The sequence below is a fragment of the Cupressus sempervirens genome, chromosome 4, assembly GCF_028749045.1.
Source record: "Cupressus sempervirens isolate cs-2001-9-10 chromosome 4, ASM2874904v1, whole genome shotgun sequence".
In the NCBI taxonomy this organism is placed as follows: Eukaryota; Viridiplantae; Streptophyta; class Pinopsida; order Cupressales; family Cupressaceae; genus Cupressus; species Cupressus sempervirens.
Genome location: NC_143121.1, coordinates 139,383,576 through 139,400,522, shown reverse-complemented (window position 1 = coordinate 139,400,522; position 16,947 = coordinate 139,383,576). Strand labels below are relative to the sequence as shown.

At 35.3% G+C, this 16,947-nt stretch overlaps 1 protein-coding gene across 6 annotated transcripts; it reads right to left on the bottom strand.

Moving 5' to 3' along the window:
* Positions 1-1,711: 1,711 nt before the first annotated feature.
* LOC149560338 (uncharacterized) lies at positions 1,712-7,814 on the bottom strand. Of its 6 annotated transcripts, none has more exons than XM_089824615.1 (10): positions 7,741-7,814; positions 7,518-7,641; positions 5,655-6,517; positions 4,316-4,552; positions 3,893-3,958; positions 3,587-3,655; positions 3,256-3,327; positions 2,918-3,142; positions 2,312-2,411; positions 1,712-2,156 (listed from the first exon to the last, which is right to left on the bottom strand). In XM_089824615.1, the coding sequence occupies exons 3-10, from the start codon at positions 6,423-6,425 to the stop codon at positions 2,119-2,121; spliced, it is 1,578 nt and encodes a 525-aa protein (XP_089680741.1). In that variant the 5' UTR covers positions 6,426-6,517; positions 7,518-7,641; positions 7,741-7,814; the 3' UTR covers positions 1,712-2,118. The 6 variants fall into 6 exon arrangements, with proteins under 6 accessions (XP_089680741.1, XP_089680742.1, XP_089680743.1 ...); XM_089824616.1 differs by having other exon boundaries at positions 7,767-7,814; XM_089824617.1 differs by lacking the exon at positions 7,741-7,814 and adding an exon at positions 6,930-7,135 and having other exon boundaries at positions 7,518-7,740.
* Between the last annotated feature and the right edge of the window lie 9,133 nt (positions 7,815-16,947).

The window sequence follows — 16,947 nt, the reverse complement described above, 5'->3', positions numbered from 1 at the left end:
ATAGTGGAGAGATCCCTGACTTCCAACCACCAAGGAGCCCCTAAATTTGGTAAACCCAGAAGTAGAACACCCCTAAATGAACAAAGAAGGGGCAAAAACCAATCTTCTCAAGAGAGAAAATACCTTCAAGGATAGATCCCCATTGTTCCAGGGGAGCACAAAAAACTCCCAAGCAAACCACTCCAAAGGCGGAATGAGGATATCCAAACTTGCCAACAAATAAAATAGCACCGAGCCCCATATTTGGATAACCCAACAATGCAACACTCATGTATGCAACATGGAGAGGCATAAAACAAATATACCAAGCTCGCAAACAGAGCATCCATCACTAAGGGAAACACCACACAGTTGAGAGGTAAACCCACTAATGACAAAACTGGATCCATCTCTACAAAGCAACATATTAGAGAAAATGACATCCCCAAAGGGCTCGGATGGAAACAACAACCAAGCCCCCCACCTTACAACTGACTCCACCCACAATTCATAGCAACAAAAAATGACCCAACAAGGGGTAGGCACAAGGGAGGCCATCCTTCCATCTGGCTCAACATCTTCTAAATCCCCATTGTCTTCATCAATGGATTTCACAGGATTTGAAACCCTAGCCGCATGCAACACCCTACTCACCCTTTCGCTCTCACTCAACACACTCTATTGTAAAAAATTCATATAAAATAAGTGAACTTTTTGTTAATGTAACATTGACATTTATTTTTAAAAATATTTTAGATTATTATATTCCTACGAATAAGTAACTCATCAAAAATATTTATATATATTTTTAATTTACTATTTTTTTCTTACACATAATAAATACCTTCATAAAAACTTACATTTATCAATAAATAAATTCAGCCTTAAATACAATATTCTAGTTGAACAAGTTGGTAATGTTCTCATCCTTAAAAAAAATTACCTTTCTCCTATCACTTTCAATGTCACTTCAAATCTTCTTCAAATAGTTAGAAAAGAGAAATTTAGTGAGTCAGTAGATTAAAGAGTGGGCACTCTTTTTGCTGTGTCAAATATGTAGTTAGAAAACATAAAAGTAATGAGCTAATAAATTGAAGGGTGAGAAATCTTTTTGCTGCATCAAATAAGTAGGTTAGAATAAAATTAGTGAGCCAATAGATAAAGAGTAGCAAGTCTTTAGTGACCCAATAGACTGAGGAGTAGGAAACTTTTTTTCGCTTTTTCAGTTCACAGAAGGAAAATAAATGAACCACTAAGAAAAAGAGTAATAAATCTTCTTCTAATTTCCTATTTCAATCAATTGAAAAAGAAATATTTCCTAATATTTTTGTATTTCTCTTCTCTTCCTTTCCATACAGCCAACCCCCTTCCCTTCTTTTCTGCCCCCAATAAGAAATTATTGTAAAAACAACTACACAAATTTAAAACCCTAACAGCACATCCATAACTTGTGAGGGTTAAAATATAAACCCAAACAGCACAGCCATAATTTACAAATTAATCCATCAAACTTATAAATTTAATACGGACTCCAAGCTTTTGCCGCCCATAAAAAGTATAACTAGAAAATTTTCATTCAACTGAATGAAATAAAACAATGTATCAACAAACAGACAAAACCTGCTCCATGAACAAACACGTTACAACTACTGACCATATTTATAAACAATATTTATAATATAAATATCTGGACAAAACTGTTTGAAAATGAAATAGGCCGTGCCCTTAGTACTGCCAAAAACTAAACTCCAATAGATTTTATTTTTTTCGAAAAATGGCCACTTATGCTTGTTATATTTTTATACTTGTACAATACTGAGCTTTACAGCATATAGATAATCTGCTTTAAAGCTAGGAATGAGAATCCTAGAAAGAATGTGGCGAATCTGCCACCTCTAAATTTCCGAAATAGATAAGCTTACAGCTATGTACATTTCTGATTATACTAAGAATCAACCCTGGAATTACACAGTCAAAATCTTGGCTGCCGTTCTCTCGTACATTGATAAATAGCATTATCCGTCAATTATAGAATTACAAAGAAGATTTTAGAATATAGATTAGCAAAGAATCATAAAGCTTCGCGTGGAATTCGCCTCCCAAATCCCACTCCCCACATGAAAATTTCAATGCAGAGAATTACAACTCCATTTTCATGTGATTAATGTCCAAGTGCCCTGAAACATAGAGAACAACTAATTAGTGATTATTATTTTCAAAGAATGTAATCGATATAAGGGAAGAGCCTAGAAGTGGAGCTTAACTAATAATAACTAATCACAATAAATAATAATAATTAATATTAGCTTTATTATGATTTAGGCAGACTTACCAGAGAGCGCCTGAGATACAAATGGAGTCTGCCTTCCTTGAACTAAACTAGTATTAAAAACGTTTTGCAGCTCGGTATCCCAAGCAGAGGATGCATGTACCTGTCATCAGATTACAGATCTGTCAGTCATTTGCAATTATCAATTGGGTTACGAAAGGATGTTGAAAATGATAGGAGAAGAGACCTAGTAGATGTCATAGATAACTCCCAATAGCCAATCACACATGTACTAATAGTTTGATCATTTTTTAGCTTTTCTGGTTGGTGATTGACCCATTTGTGCACCACTATTGGAACATTTCATAATGACTACTGGGACACTTTACCACAAGTATTAGTATTTTTGGTGTTTTTTGGTGAGCAACTATTGGGAGAGCAACATAACCGGTATCAGGGGAGTGTTTTAAAATGACACTTTCAGGCCACTTTGCACTCGAAGGACCAAAAACCAAAACCTTAGCTTTAAGCTCTCAAGTCACCTAAAGAGGTACACCAAAAAAATTGGCATAATTTGACTTGCAATTTAGGAAATCTAAGAGCACTAAGTTAGCCTGGCTAGCTGCTAGGTCTCTTCCCCTATATTTTATGAAAAAAGATTGTCCTCACCTGGAAATTAGTGTCCCCAAACATTTCTGCAGGAATAGCTCCAGTGCTTGTCCTATGGAGCGAAGTTGTATCTGCTGAGCTTACAATTGTGGGTATATCGAATCCAGAGCAAACTCCGGCTTGCAATGAAGCCTGTTGCTGCTGCATTGGGTGAAACTGAAGAAAGGGTACCAAATCAGGAGACATCCCTCCCAGAGAAGGAAAGCTTCCACATGGAGCCATCATCTGCACAACATTTACAATGCAAACTTTAACTTTTACGCACAGAAAATGTTCAAAAGAAAACAAAAGTTGAATTTGCCCCCAAATCTTAGCAGTGATGGGATCATTAGTATTACCTCTTTGGCAAAGAAGTTGTCAATGTTTAGATCCAGCCTCGGATTAACAGCTGCTAGTTTCATTGATAGGAACTGTCATGTCATGCAATACAAGTCAGGAATCAGAAATATTTCAAATTCTGTGAAAACTATAAATGGAAGCTCCGTGTAAAATTAATCACTTTTTGTTGACGATGATTAGGAGTTTATTTCAGTGTATCAAATTGCACAATTCGGGTTTGACGGTTTTCAACCTTTCTAAGAATCTTCTGAGCTTTTCTAAAATCCCTGTGAGAGCATTTTTAATTTTCTATTTTATTAGTATGCATATTTTATAGGGATTTTACAATACCTCTACTTGTCTTTGCAGAGATTGTACATAGTTAATGATTTCATCAAGCATAACAGCTTTGCCTGTAACCTGAAATGAATATAAACCATGGAAAAAAATTACTAAATAACTGAAGAGGTCCACATATTTTTATATGCATTACTAATAGTAATATACAGACCCTTTGAAAGGGAATGCATTGTTAAAAGCTACTTTAGAGGAGCATTCCTCCTGACAAAAAGTTAATTTACTGTATTGGATAACAGAAAGGAGCAGAGGAGGGCACACGACAGAGTGTGGAAAATAGAGAAAAGTCATACAACTTACTTTATTACAACCAGGCACCAAATCCTGCAAATATTTCATCCTTTCGCTGATCTTTTCTCTTCTGACCTGTACACAAAAACTTTGAAGTCTTAGAAAAAGCTTACAGATCCCAATCATTATACATTTGGGCATATGCATTCACAGAACATGTTTTAAAAGCAGTAAACAAAAGTGAAAAGTGGCAGCCATTCTAAAAGTAATAATACTTTTCCAGTTTTGCAGAAATCTCAAGTAAAATAGTATCCACTAAGTGGTAACAGGAGTGCAACTCCAACAATTCGTTGTGGGAAATCGTTGTAAATCTGAAAATATGGGTTGTTTCCCTTTGTGATTATTATAAGGGGTAACATTTAGAAGCCTATGAATGCACATGGCTTGAACGTGTTTGTCATGAAGGGAGCAAGGTTATTGAAAAATCCTTACTCTTTCAGCTAAGCTATGGCTGTCGGTAGCCTGACCCCGCCTAGCTCGGACGTGAATGTAGTCCTGTTTCTGATTCTCAGAAGCCTTTGAACTTTCCTTTACAGACTTTTGAGTGGAATCCACTGAATTGTCACTGTTACTCTGCTCTGTTCTGCTCTTTCTCAAGTCCTCTTTTTCTTTGGCACCGCTGTCACCAGATTTGGTTCTTTTCTCTTTGGATTCTTCAGAATCTGCTGCCTGGATTGCATTTTGCCAAAAGAATAAAGTTAAATAATGCACATTGAAGTGTTTAAAGGATAACAACCTAGAATAGCTAGTAAATTCTTAACATTACAATCTGTAAAAATCCCAGAAAAATTCAAGATGAGCAAATTATTTACAAAATCCCAGGAAAATTCAAGATAAGCAAATTATTTACAAAATCCCAGGAAAATTCAAGATCAGTAAATTTAATTACAAAATCGTTTGGTTTTGGAAGTGAAGGAACGGATCCAAAGGACTGGAGGTCCAGAATGATTTTATTTTTTATATATCAAATCTTCACATGTGCACTTTATTTTATGGAAGATCTTTGTAACAATCGTAAGAAAGTCATAACTTTCGGTCGAGGAACAAATCAGAGCAGGAAACTCTCCGCGTGGAAAGAGAATATATCTTCATCATGTTAGGAATTTGCAATAACAAAGAGTTTTTTGATATGACAGAAGAAATTTCTTCACGAATTGTTAAAAGCTCACAGAAGATTGTCTGAAGTTACTGAAATCATAAGAAACTTGCAAGATTGTGAGTCAAGAAGAGCGAAAATGTAAGGATTTGGATAAGGAAATGCCTCAAAACAGAAGAATCATCCAGCAAGGCCTAATGGTAGATGCAATTTTTTTTCTCAAATTTCTTGAAAACAGGCACTTGTTTAAGTTATTGGGGGCAGATCTAGACGAATGCCCAACTATCCTGTCAAATGTGAGCTATAGTTCCAAAGATTATAAAAATTCTTACAGACAAAAGATTCCTTCCATGAAAGAGAGAGGTCTCTCACGGATTCTGTAGATCTCAATAACCTTAAAAGTCTTAACGGTCAAATCCAAGGACTGAAATCTCAGAAACGGCTAAGTTTTGGATGCATTATTGCTAGGAACTGGAGAAATCTTCGCTCGTATTATCCTAAACGCAAATTTCTTCGAAAATGCTTGCATTTAAACTTTCAAGAGCCAATTTGGGCAAACAAATTTGACTATATCTCGGTGTACTGTTTCTAAAAACTATATTACAGAACAAATGGGAGGTATACACTAAAATTCAAGCATTTTCTTTTTCTCAAAACCTCAAATACGAACCATACCTTGATTTCCTGGGGCCTTGTTCTATCGTTTTTCCTCTTTCTTCCCACATTATCCTTTGAAAATTTGCCGTTTCCTGCTGTCAATTTCTCCGACGGGCTTGATTCTTGCGCAACTAACGTCAATTTATCTGTAGATTTTTCAGCGCTAACCGTCCGGCAAATCATCTTACTGACTTCTGAATCGTTCGAACAAGCCATCTGGTGTTCGTTTGAAATGCTCTCTGAACTGTTAGGCACCGTCTTCTGATAGGTTAACATTTGTCCATCCCTTTCAAATGAGGAGAATTTCGCAGCACGCTCTAAAAACCCGGGGTCCGATTCGAATGGCGCCTTCAAACATGTAGCTGCAGTCATGGCGCTGTTGTTTTCTTGCCCGCTTTTAACCACACTGTTCGATAGATTAGGCCAGCCATTCTGCAAGCTCAGCGGATGTTTCATGCCAAACATCGCCATGTCTCCCCGACTTCCCATCAGTAATTGCCCGCTATGTGGTGCGGATTGCTGCCAGTCGGGGACGGTGTCAGAAAACATGTCCGAAGAATGAAAGGGACCGTTGATTTGCTCAGAGCTTGTCCAGTTCAACGCATTAAGCCTGGCGCGTTGCCTGTCCAGTACGCTCGTGTCCATTGGGCTCAAGCTGTTACTGTTATTGCTGCCGCTGTGGTTCTGCAACAATGTGTCTTCTGAATGTTGTTGCTGTTGCAGGGCGTAAAGAAAATGCTGGGAAGAAGAAGATGAAGAAGAACGGAGGCCGTTGGAAAATTGTTCCATGCAAACAAAAGAATCGTAGCTGAAAGGAGCCAGTTTGGAAGGAAACCCTTCAGTAAGAGCACTAGTTCTCAGCCCTTGAAATGTCTGCACCGCTGCAAACAGGGAGGGGGAAAGTATAAATAAGGCTTGTGACTAACAACTTCAAATAGAAGAAATTAATCCATTACGCAACAAATCTCTGTAATTAAGCATAAATATGCAAAATAACACCGAAATTTGCAACAAAACACATACACTTCCATCAAAGCACAGTAATTTCCGAAAAATAACAGTAACATCTTAAGATAGACCTTAAACTTGAATTGCTCAAATTTTCAAAGTAACACTCAGATTTGCCAAAACTACGAACTCCGTAAAGCGATTCAAAACATTCACGTTGCCTACAAGTATCGCGAGACACCTCAACGTTTTTGCAAGTTATACTCAAATTTGTCCACATTAACACTCAAATTTGCAATATAACAGCAAATGATGCGAAGTAAAACACATCTTTTCCAATCTAACCTCACAATTTGCAACACAACACTCAACAATCTACAGAGAAACGCTGGCGAAAGGCGCATCTTTCCGCTTACGTCAAAAAACGTCCAATCGAAACGTTCCGTGGCGAAAATAACTTCAACGTACAATATTCCCACGGTCTTCAGAAACTATTCCGCTCGCAGCGTTTTCAAAATTATTCTTCCGTTGCTTTGCAGATTTATCCCAACCTAAAGCCAACATTTCCGCTAAATCACCAACGAGAAAGTCTACAGAAACGGTTTGATGCAACTACAAAAGGCAAATTCTCGCACGCCTAACCTTAAATTTGCTAAATTTCCACTACGACTTTACGCGATTCAGCAATACAGCGCCATAAAAGACAATATCTGGACTGCAAGCAAAGAATTATGATGACAGAGCCACAAAACCGACTCCACTCCTCAACTTCTCACAGCTTATTGTTGAGATCTTTCAATGCACAGACATAACAACAACAATTGTACAACCACAACCGCAAACAGAAGAATGTAAATGAGGGCAATCCCACAGTGACAGGGATAAAGAAAACCAAATTATAGCCTTAAAAATACATAAGAACGAACGTCTCACCTTACAATTTCTACAATAGTGGGTTGAGTACATTCGCTACATCCAAATTTCCTGCAATCCTTTTCGTGTTGGAGTATTTTTGCTGCTGCTTCTGTTGATGCTGATGCTGATGCTGTCAGTCTATCTGATATGGGAAAAAACAAGGCAGACAGACAGACACACGAAGGAAATGAGTGAATAAACAAGCAAAGAAGAGCAAGCAATGAAAGCGGACCCCTTCTACCTTTATAAATCGCGCTCAAATTTCACCTTATAATAATTTCCCACCATAGCAGTGAAAGCTAAAATCCATAATCCACAATGCACGGGGAGGGAACAGGGAAGTGAAAGTTTTGATGGATGTGTGACGGAATTTTTTTCACGTCCCGTCATATACAGGGAAAAAAATCTCGTCGCGGCGTGAGGAGCAATTGAGTCCAATGAAATTTAACGTACATTTAGTTATGGGATTGGCGGTTAAAATGGTGGACCGCTCCGTCTAATGCTTTTTAATCAATGCATTGGAAAAGCCCAACTAACAAATTTTATGAAAAAATATAATTTATAACTAATGTAAAATATTCTCATAGTTCTTTAATTATTTTTTTAAAAATTAATCACAACATGTGAAACAGATGGGCTTGAGCATGTTATGATACTATTGTACAACAAACTCATAGCTAAAACTTGATAGAATGTAAGGAAAGTAAAATATGTTATAGGGGAGAGGACCCACTAGTCGTGCACCCTAACTTTGGACCACTCAAAACCCATCATAATGATGAAATTTTTTTATTTTTATTTTTTAAATGTGTTCTTCACCTTGTTAACTACTTATAACTAAGGTTTAGATTTATTATGATCAAAATTAATATCAATTATATGCGTCGTAGTAAAAACTATTCAAATTCACCTTTTTCTAATGTCCTACCTATCATAGTCGATTACCACCCCCCATCTTTAGTTTATCAAGTCCCAATAGTTGAACAATATATCATGTTAAAATTTTAATATATGTGATTTATATAAACACTCAACATCTATTAATTACTCAAAATAAGATTTTTATTTAATTGACAATGATTTAGAATAAATGACGTGTGTCTATGTTAAATTGTGAAGTACCTATTTCTTAGACAAATTGTATTCTATCCTAAATGTGAAAAAATCTAATAATAAGTCATAAAAAAACAAACCCCCGAACACATTTTGCCCCAACCCTAAACCTAATATACGAGCATTTGTCATTCCTTGTGCGATGCTTCGTTGCAACGCTTCTTGCCGCCACATGCCCACTAGTTTGCAAGGAGATAACTGGAAGCCACAATGGGCGCCTCTGCTATGGATGCCACGATTCTCAATCAACGCTGCAATGGACGCCTCTCCTGCCGAGATCTGTGATTAGGGCTACGGGATTCCCAGCCTTACGACTTGTGATGGGTGCGAAAAGATATAAGAGTATACGTTGTTGCTGCTTTGTACGCTGAGGCCACTCTTGCACGCCCTGGGAACTTCTGGACTCACATTTTCGGCAAAAGCTAGAAACCCCGATGGAGTAGATGATATTCAAATGGAGGCACAAAATGGATGGTGGGTTTCGTAGCGAAGGTGGGTTTTTAATTTTTGGAAAGGGTTTCGTAGCAAAGGTGGGTTTTGATTTTTAGAAAACCCTTTCCAGATCCAATGTGGTTTTGAAATGTTATTAAGAAGATTAAGCATCTTTCTATCTTTTTTTGTTATTTTTATATTTTGAAATGTTCAGGTTTTGGGTGGAAACACTAGGCCATGCTTAATAATATGCAATACCTGTTCCTATAGATGATTAGTCATAGAATCTCAAGGATTATATCAAACTGTAAGAGGAATGACCTCAACACTGCATAGGATAAATTTCCAACAGTCTCATTTCTGTGTAGATGGCATCAATGGCTTTAGTTGTAATTTATAACATATATTTTCACTGATATTTTTCTGCACATACAGGTTGGCAAAGGAGAGTTTTAGTTACTTATAAAATGTGTCTATTGACACAAGTATTATGAAGAATTTGAGATTTCTTGAGCAGGTAAGGTCTTTTTAGACCTTAATGGGCAATGAAGTATTCAAACAGAAACCCCAAATGTTTTCATGCTTAACACATAATTAGTTCAAATTGCAAGCTACCTTTTTAGCCACAAATTCAACAAGAGTGGTTTCAAATAATATGTTGCCTGGTTTCTTTACTGTGTATGCCATTGGAACCTGCTGTTCTTTGTCTGGAAGCCTATAACAGCCACCAATAATTATTTGAAAAGAAAATCTTTAACAATGTCAGAATTCTAGAAATAATGTGCAACACTGTCATTCCCAATTTAGAAAATTGAAATGAAATTTCTACCTTATTCCTGTCATTTTCGTGCTATTCACAATGGCTATGCATATGTTGGCTGACAATGAAAATGAAATTTATTTTTTACTGTTTATTGGATTATATATGCAGCATGACAATGAAAATAATAAAAAATTGTGATTTGTATTTAGATTCAGTTTCTTAATATAAATACTTTAGGTTCCATTAAAGACAGATTATATGTACCTGCTACATGGGTAATATGGGGAAGATGGTAATATCTCAGTAAAATGGTAAGATGGTAATATCTCAGAAAAATGGTTACAGTATAGAATTTTATCTTTTGTATCTTTTTAGCATTAGTATCTAGATTATTATCATCTTTGTTGTGGCTGATGCAAGGAGTTATGTGGCTGATTATAAATTGATTTGCAGGTAATATGTAACTTTGGGCTATTGAATTTGATGTCAAATTGGCAGGGCATGAATCGCAGGTTGGGGAAAGAGGGTTTCAACTATGTCGAAAATGTGTCTATTGACACAACTACATTAAAGATTTTGAGATTTTTTGAGCAGGTAAGGTCTTATTAGACCTTACTGGGCAATGACCCATCTATCCGTTTTTCTTCTTTTCAATTGTCATTATTTTTTGTGTAATGAATTTAATGTGAGTTTTTTTCCTGAGTTTTGTATTTCAGTCTATAATATGAATTTTGTTGTTGTAGAACAATTTATTTTACTGGAAAGAGTCTTTGTTTTTAGAATATGGATTTTATTAAAAATTATGATCATATACTTACAATCTAATCTATAAATTGCCTTTGTAAAATATGTTATTCTTCTTAGGTTGGATTATACATTTCATCAAATCTCATATGTTGACATAGGCAAACCTTCAAAGTAAGATTGACATTTGTGTCCAGGAGAAATTATATGTATTTTATAACTATAATGATAGTCCATAGAAGATTACAAAATGACAAACTTGTCATTGGGAAATCAACTTACCCAACAAAATGACTAGCTCGTATAGAAGAGGTATTTTAGAAGGAGCAGTCTATAGGTGTATAAAAAAATGACCAGCTTGTATATAAGACGTATTATCGAAGGGCCAGTCTATAAGATATAACAAAACTACCAGCTGGAAGCAATATATTTTGTGCAAATATTCCTCCTCATTGCATTGTTTATCTGTTCAAAATATTCAAGTCAGTCTATAAGATATATAACAAAATGACCAGCTTGTATATAAGATGTATTGTCAAAGGGCCAGTCTATAAGATATAACAAAATGACCAGCTGGAAGCAATATATATTGTGCAAATATTCCTCCTCATTGCATTGTTTATCTGTTCAAAATATTCAAGTCTTTTTAGTCTTCATTGTAGCATCAGTCTTCATTGCAGTGTCAATCTTCATTGCAGCATCAGTTTTCATTTCAGTATCATTAGTTCACCATGAACCCAAGGAAGGGTTATGGCTGCTCCTCAACATTATCTGTTGTAGGACTTTCTGGACTAGCTAACACAACCTGTGGTGTGATGGGAGTCATTTTACCAAATATATTTTCATCCAACATTCTACCTATTTGGAATTGTTTGATTGGAGAATGAGGGGGGCTTTGGCTACAAGTATTATGAATGTTCTGAAGGGCAGCATAGCTAGGTGATAGAATGTTGTACATATCCCTTAAAATTTGATGATGCTCAGGTAAGGGGGTTTTTGGAGTACTATGTTGGCCTGCTTTATTTGCATCTGGTTCAAGAGAAATAGCTAAAGAACTCCCCTCTCCAATATTTGGTAGCTTACCTTTTGCTAGCTGACTTCTTCTACAATTCATCTTTTCTTTCTTTTTCAACTCCCTCTCCTTTTGATGTTGCACCTTTTCCTCTTGCTTCCTTTGTTTTATCATTTGTCTTTCAAGTTTCTGTTGATCTTTCCTTTTTCTCATCTCAGTTTGATGAATTTTATTTTCCTCTAGCTGTTTTTTCTTCCTTTCTTTCAACTCTATAAGCTCGACCTTCCTTTCTTCTTGTCTCTCCTGCAACATTATGTACTCATTAGATGTAAGTATTTGAGATTTTCTTCCCAATCTAAGAGAAGTATTATCAGATAGATTGAGTCTCTTTGTAACCCTTTCAACTGGTAGCTTCAAAAAACTTCTTAATGATCCTTGACTGCATAAAGTTTGTTCATCTTTTGTCTGTAAAGCTACAGATCTCTTCAGTGCATCTAGATTATGTTCAGTATATTCCAGATTTGAACCATCTAGATTATCTTCAGTATGACTATCTTCAACTTCATTACCTTCCAAATATGGAGTCTCCCAATTTTCTGTTTCAGCATAATAATGAACTGCTTCTTCTCTTGGCATTGGAGGTGGAGAAGGAATAGATAATGAAATGTCTTCATCTAGAAAATCAATATGCACTCCCAATTCTTTTGCTCCTTCTTTAACCCAATTAGGTGGATCAAACTGTGTTGGCAAACTCATTTCATCATGTAGGTCATTTCCAAATTGTGTTTGGCTAATTTTTGTTGGTGAACTTGTGTTTTCATTTGCAACATCTTTCTTTTGTTTTGCCATTTCTGCCACACAATTTTTAATGACATCATTATCATAATAACCAGCCAAGTTTAAAATACTTTCAATTCCTATAGCATCATTTTCATCTTCAACAGTGAATGCATTACTTGGCTTCATGTCATTACATAGAGCATCTCTATTCAATGGCCAAATTCCAGTCCTTCGGAAGCCAGCTGTAATATTATCAGGCACAAGGGCAAGTTTGAAAGCTTTGCTTGCAAGTTCAGCCAATTCTGTTCTCTTGATTTCTATGTGTGGATGTTTGGCCATCCATTTTGACCTTTGAGATTTGAAATATGCCTTAAATGGAGAAAATACACTTACATCTAAAGGTTGTAGTCGATGACTAGTATGGGCAGGCAATGTAAGAAGATCTATGCCTAAAGATCTTGCCTCTTGAATTGTGGCAAAGGCAACATGGCTTCCATGCCCATCAAAAATGAGCAAATGCCTATTTTTGGATGAAGCACCACCTGGAACTGATCTAGCAAAATGATGCAACCAATTTAGGAACAATTCTTTTGTCATCCAAGCATGTGGTTGTGCTGCCATGCAAGCTCCTGCTTCACAGTGAGCAATGTAATTTTGAAGCCTTCGTTTTGCTTTGAAAAGGTAGAAGCCTGGTATGCTTTGACCTACTGCATTGACACAACACAGAACAGTGATCCATTCTCTACTTTTAGATAATATTTGAGGCACACTTTTACTTCCCAACTTTGCAATCACTCGCATCCCACAATTTCTACCTGCTTGCACTCCTGTTTCATCACAGTTCCATATGTGAGTTGGTTCATAATGATGACAATCATACAATGTTGTCAAATTATTATAAAAATTTGCCACAATACTTGGTCACAGCATGAATGCTCTATCCCTATCTAGACCCTCTGCAGTCCGCATTGTCAAATTTGGATGGCGTTTGCGGAATCCAACCCACCATGATCTACCTAGTAAGCCATTTTTTAATGGATTTGGCCTTGTTTGGCAAATGTGGGCCACATGTGACTTAAGTTGAGTTACCTCCAATCCACGACCAAGTTGAGCTAAATCTTTACACCACTCAACCACTTCTAGCTCTTCTTCCAAAGATAGAATTGTTGGCGGTCCCTTAGTTTTCGTTGTTGTAAGTCCTGATAACCAGTAGGATAAGCTGCTAACAGGGATTCCCCACTTCTTTGCTGATCCTCTTATTGAAAAATAATTATTTTCAACATCTTCAACGACATTTTCCATATCCTCTTCTGTCCATTGATTGCCTTGGATCCTTCTCTTATTTTTCTGATGTTTAGAAGATTTAACAACTCCACATAGATTGTCTATATTGTTGGCAACAAGATTGTGATTTGTATTATCAGGAATTGGCTTGGCTGAATTGTCCCCATCATCAGAGTCAACAGCATGTAATTTAACACCTCGATGACAATGAGGTGTCAATTTTCGGGCAGTTCGTTTGCTCCTTCTCTTTCCTGCTGTCATAATGCCTAAATAGAAAACATCATATATTAACCACAATAAACATATTGTCTCTCATAGAAATAAAATTTTCACCTATCTATCATTTTCCATCATATAATGTGCTATTATCTTTTTAAGGATTATTATGTTTTCTCCCATAAATGACTTCATATAGTATGTTGGTTTCTTGTTCAATATCTCTCTTAGAAAAGAATTTTCTGTCACAACAATTCCACAAATAACTTCATGCTATGTGGTGGATTTTGACAGAAATATTTGTTATATTCCATCATGTAATATTTGCTATATTCCATCATATAATATATGTTATATTTCTTCATATAATCTCTATTATATTCCATCATCTACTATATTCCATCATATAATATTTGTTGTTCGAAAGATTTGCTAAACAAATAACAACATACATTATATGGACTATGGACAATAACGTCTAGAAATAACAGCATACATTATATGGACTATAACATATTTATATAACAGATAACAACATATATTATATGATGGACTATAACATATTCATGTAATGGATTATAATAGAAATTATATAAAATGTTGTTATTTTTTGGGAGAAAATTTAATAATTCCTATAAATAATGCCATACTATATTATCCTGTGTGTTGAAGAATCAACAACATAACAACATACATTGGTGAAAAGAATAATAGCATGCATTATATGATGGATTATGATAGAAAAGTATAGTGTGTGGTTATTTTTTGGGGAGAAAATTCAATCATTCTTATAAATAACATCATACTGTAGTATATCAATGATAAATTACCTAGATAGATTACTGGGCCCTCTGATATCTTGAGTAGCAGATGATATATGCAGTCCCTCTGAGTGCTCACAGAGAAGTCTGATATTCTACAATGTTAGCACAAAGAATATTTTGGTGAAAAGAATAACAACATGCATTATATGATGGATTATGATAGAAAGGTATAGTGTGTTGTTATTTTTTGGGGAGAAAATTCAATCATTCTTATAAATAACATCATACTGTAATTCATCAATGATAAATTACATGGATAGATTATTGGGCCCTCTGATTTCTTGAGCAGCAGATGATATATGCAGTCCTTCTGAGTGCTCACAGAGAAGTCTGATACTCTACAATGTTAGCACAAAGAATATAGAGAAAGTTAAAATGCTTATATGTATGTTACTGGTAAAATGCTTAAAATGCTTAGCACAAACAATATATATTACTGGTAAAATGCTTAGAACAATATATATTACTAGTAAAATGCTTGGTTTATTAGGCCCTCTGATATCGTGAGCAGCAGGCCCTCTGATATCCTAAGCAACAGATGTTGTATGCAGTCCCTCTAAATCTTCTAATATCTTGAGCAACAAATGTTGTATGCAATCCTTCTGAATCCTTTGATATCCTGAATCTTCTATTATACGCACTTCCTCTGAATGCTCACAGAGAAGTCTGAAATTCTGCAATGTTAGCAACAAATATTATCTACACTCCCTCTGAATGCTCACAGAGAAGTCTGAAATTCTACAATGTTAGCATAGAGATGTTGATAGATTATGTGCTGAGGGAGAATTTTAATTCAAAGTACTCTGAGCTGATAGAGGAGTATTAATAAAAAAAATTTCCCTCCAACAATTTGAAATTGAAATTGAAATCTCCTTCCTTTCAAATCAAGGCTTGGTTGATCCGTGGCTTTCAACTTCTATAATTTGAGTAGTTGGCAATTGATTGTGTGGTTTCCAGTAGGAATTTGAATTTGAATTTTATTGAATTTATTGTTTGATTTTTTAACAGCAGATTTTGAAATGATGTTGCATTAATTGTCTGGTTTGGATGAAGTGGGGAGCTCAAAGATATCTATGTTTACAATGCAGGTACTCTAGCTTGCTTGTTGAAGACTCCAATTCCACCGGTTGGATTCAAAATTTGTCAGAGATGGGATGGGTTGTTGAAATGATGTGTATTTATTTATGGTTGGATATGCATTGGATGTTGAACAGAGATGGGATGAGTTGTTGAAATAATGTGTATTTATTTATGGTTGGATATGCATTGGATGTTGAACAATTGTATAGTAATAATTATTTGAGAAGAAAGTTAAGAGTTCATGTCTTGTCCATGAGTTTGGACAACTTTCTTTAAAAAGTGTGCAGTTAGAAATACAATGTTTTATATATCATTCTTTATATTGTGTAAAGAGTATGGTGGATAATGAAAAGTAACATTTTATGTTGGTTAGTATGACACATATAATGAATATTTTTTGTTTACAAATGGTATCAATTTTATTGAATGAATGATATAAAAAGATAAATTTGTAATGATTTAGTTTTAAATAATTATTAGTAAATAAAATGATCAAAATCAATATCTTACTGTTCAATCAATAGGGTATACTGTTATCATAACTAGCTTAGAACATCTTAACTACCCTCACAACAATTGGTACATGTTCAACTACCGGGTCCTCTCCCCTAGTTAATTTCACTATTATTTTTTGGTTGTTTGTATATGTAATTGAAGTGCTTAGAACTATTACACATTGTGGGATTTATATATGTAAAAGTCAAAAGGTGGTCATTTCAATATGTAGTCTAAAACATATTCCTCACTATCCCATTTTCCTTTGCCTTTGACAATAACCAAAAATTCACAATAGATCTAATTAGTAACGTTCTCCTAAAAAATTCATAACTATTGGCTCACAAAGGGATTTTTTAACTATGAGCAACTATTAGAATGTGGATGATAGCTAGCATTCTTCTCATATGTTCAAATAAATAATATTGAAATTTCATTGTCTTTTTAACTTAAAACAAATATTTTTTTTTATTAAAATCAGCAAAAAATGAGGGTGTTGTCACTTAATTACAACAACCAGAGGGTGATAGTTGAGAGAATCACCACTATCATGACACTGATAGCACTAATCAAAAACACGAACCTGATGCTAGTTTTAGGTAGACACGCTATAACTTAGACTTTTGAGTTAATTAAGCACATTATAGTTAACGCAAACTTGCTATCCACAAACATCACATTAGTCTTAACCATACTAAAGCAGTC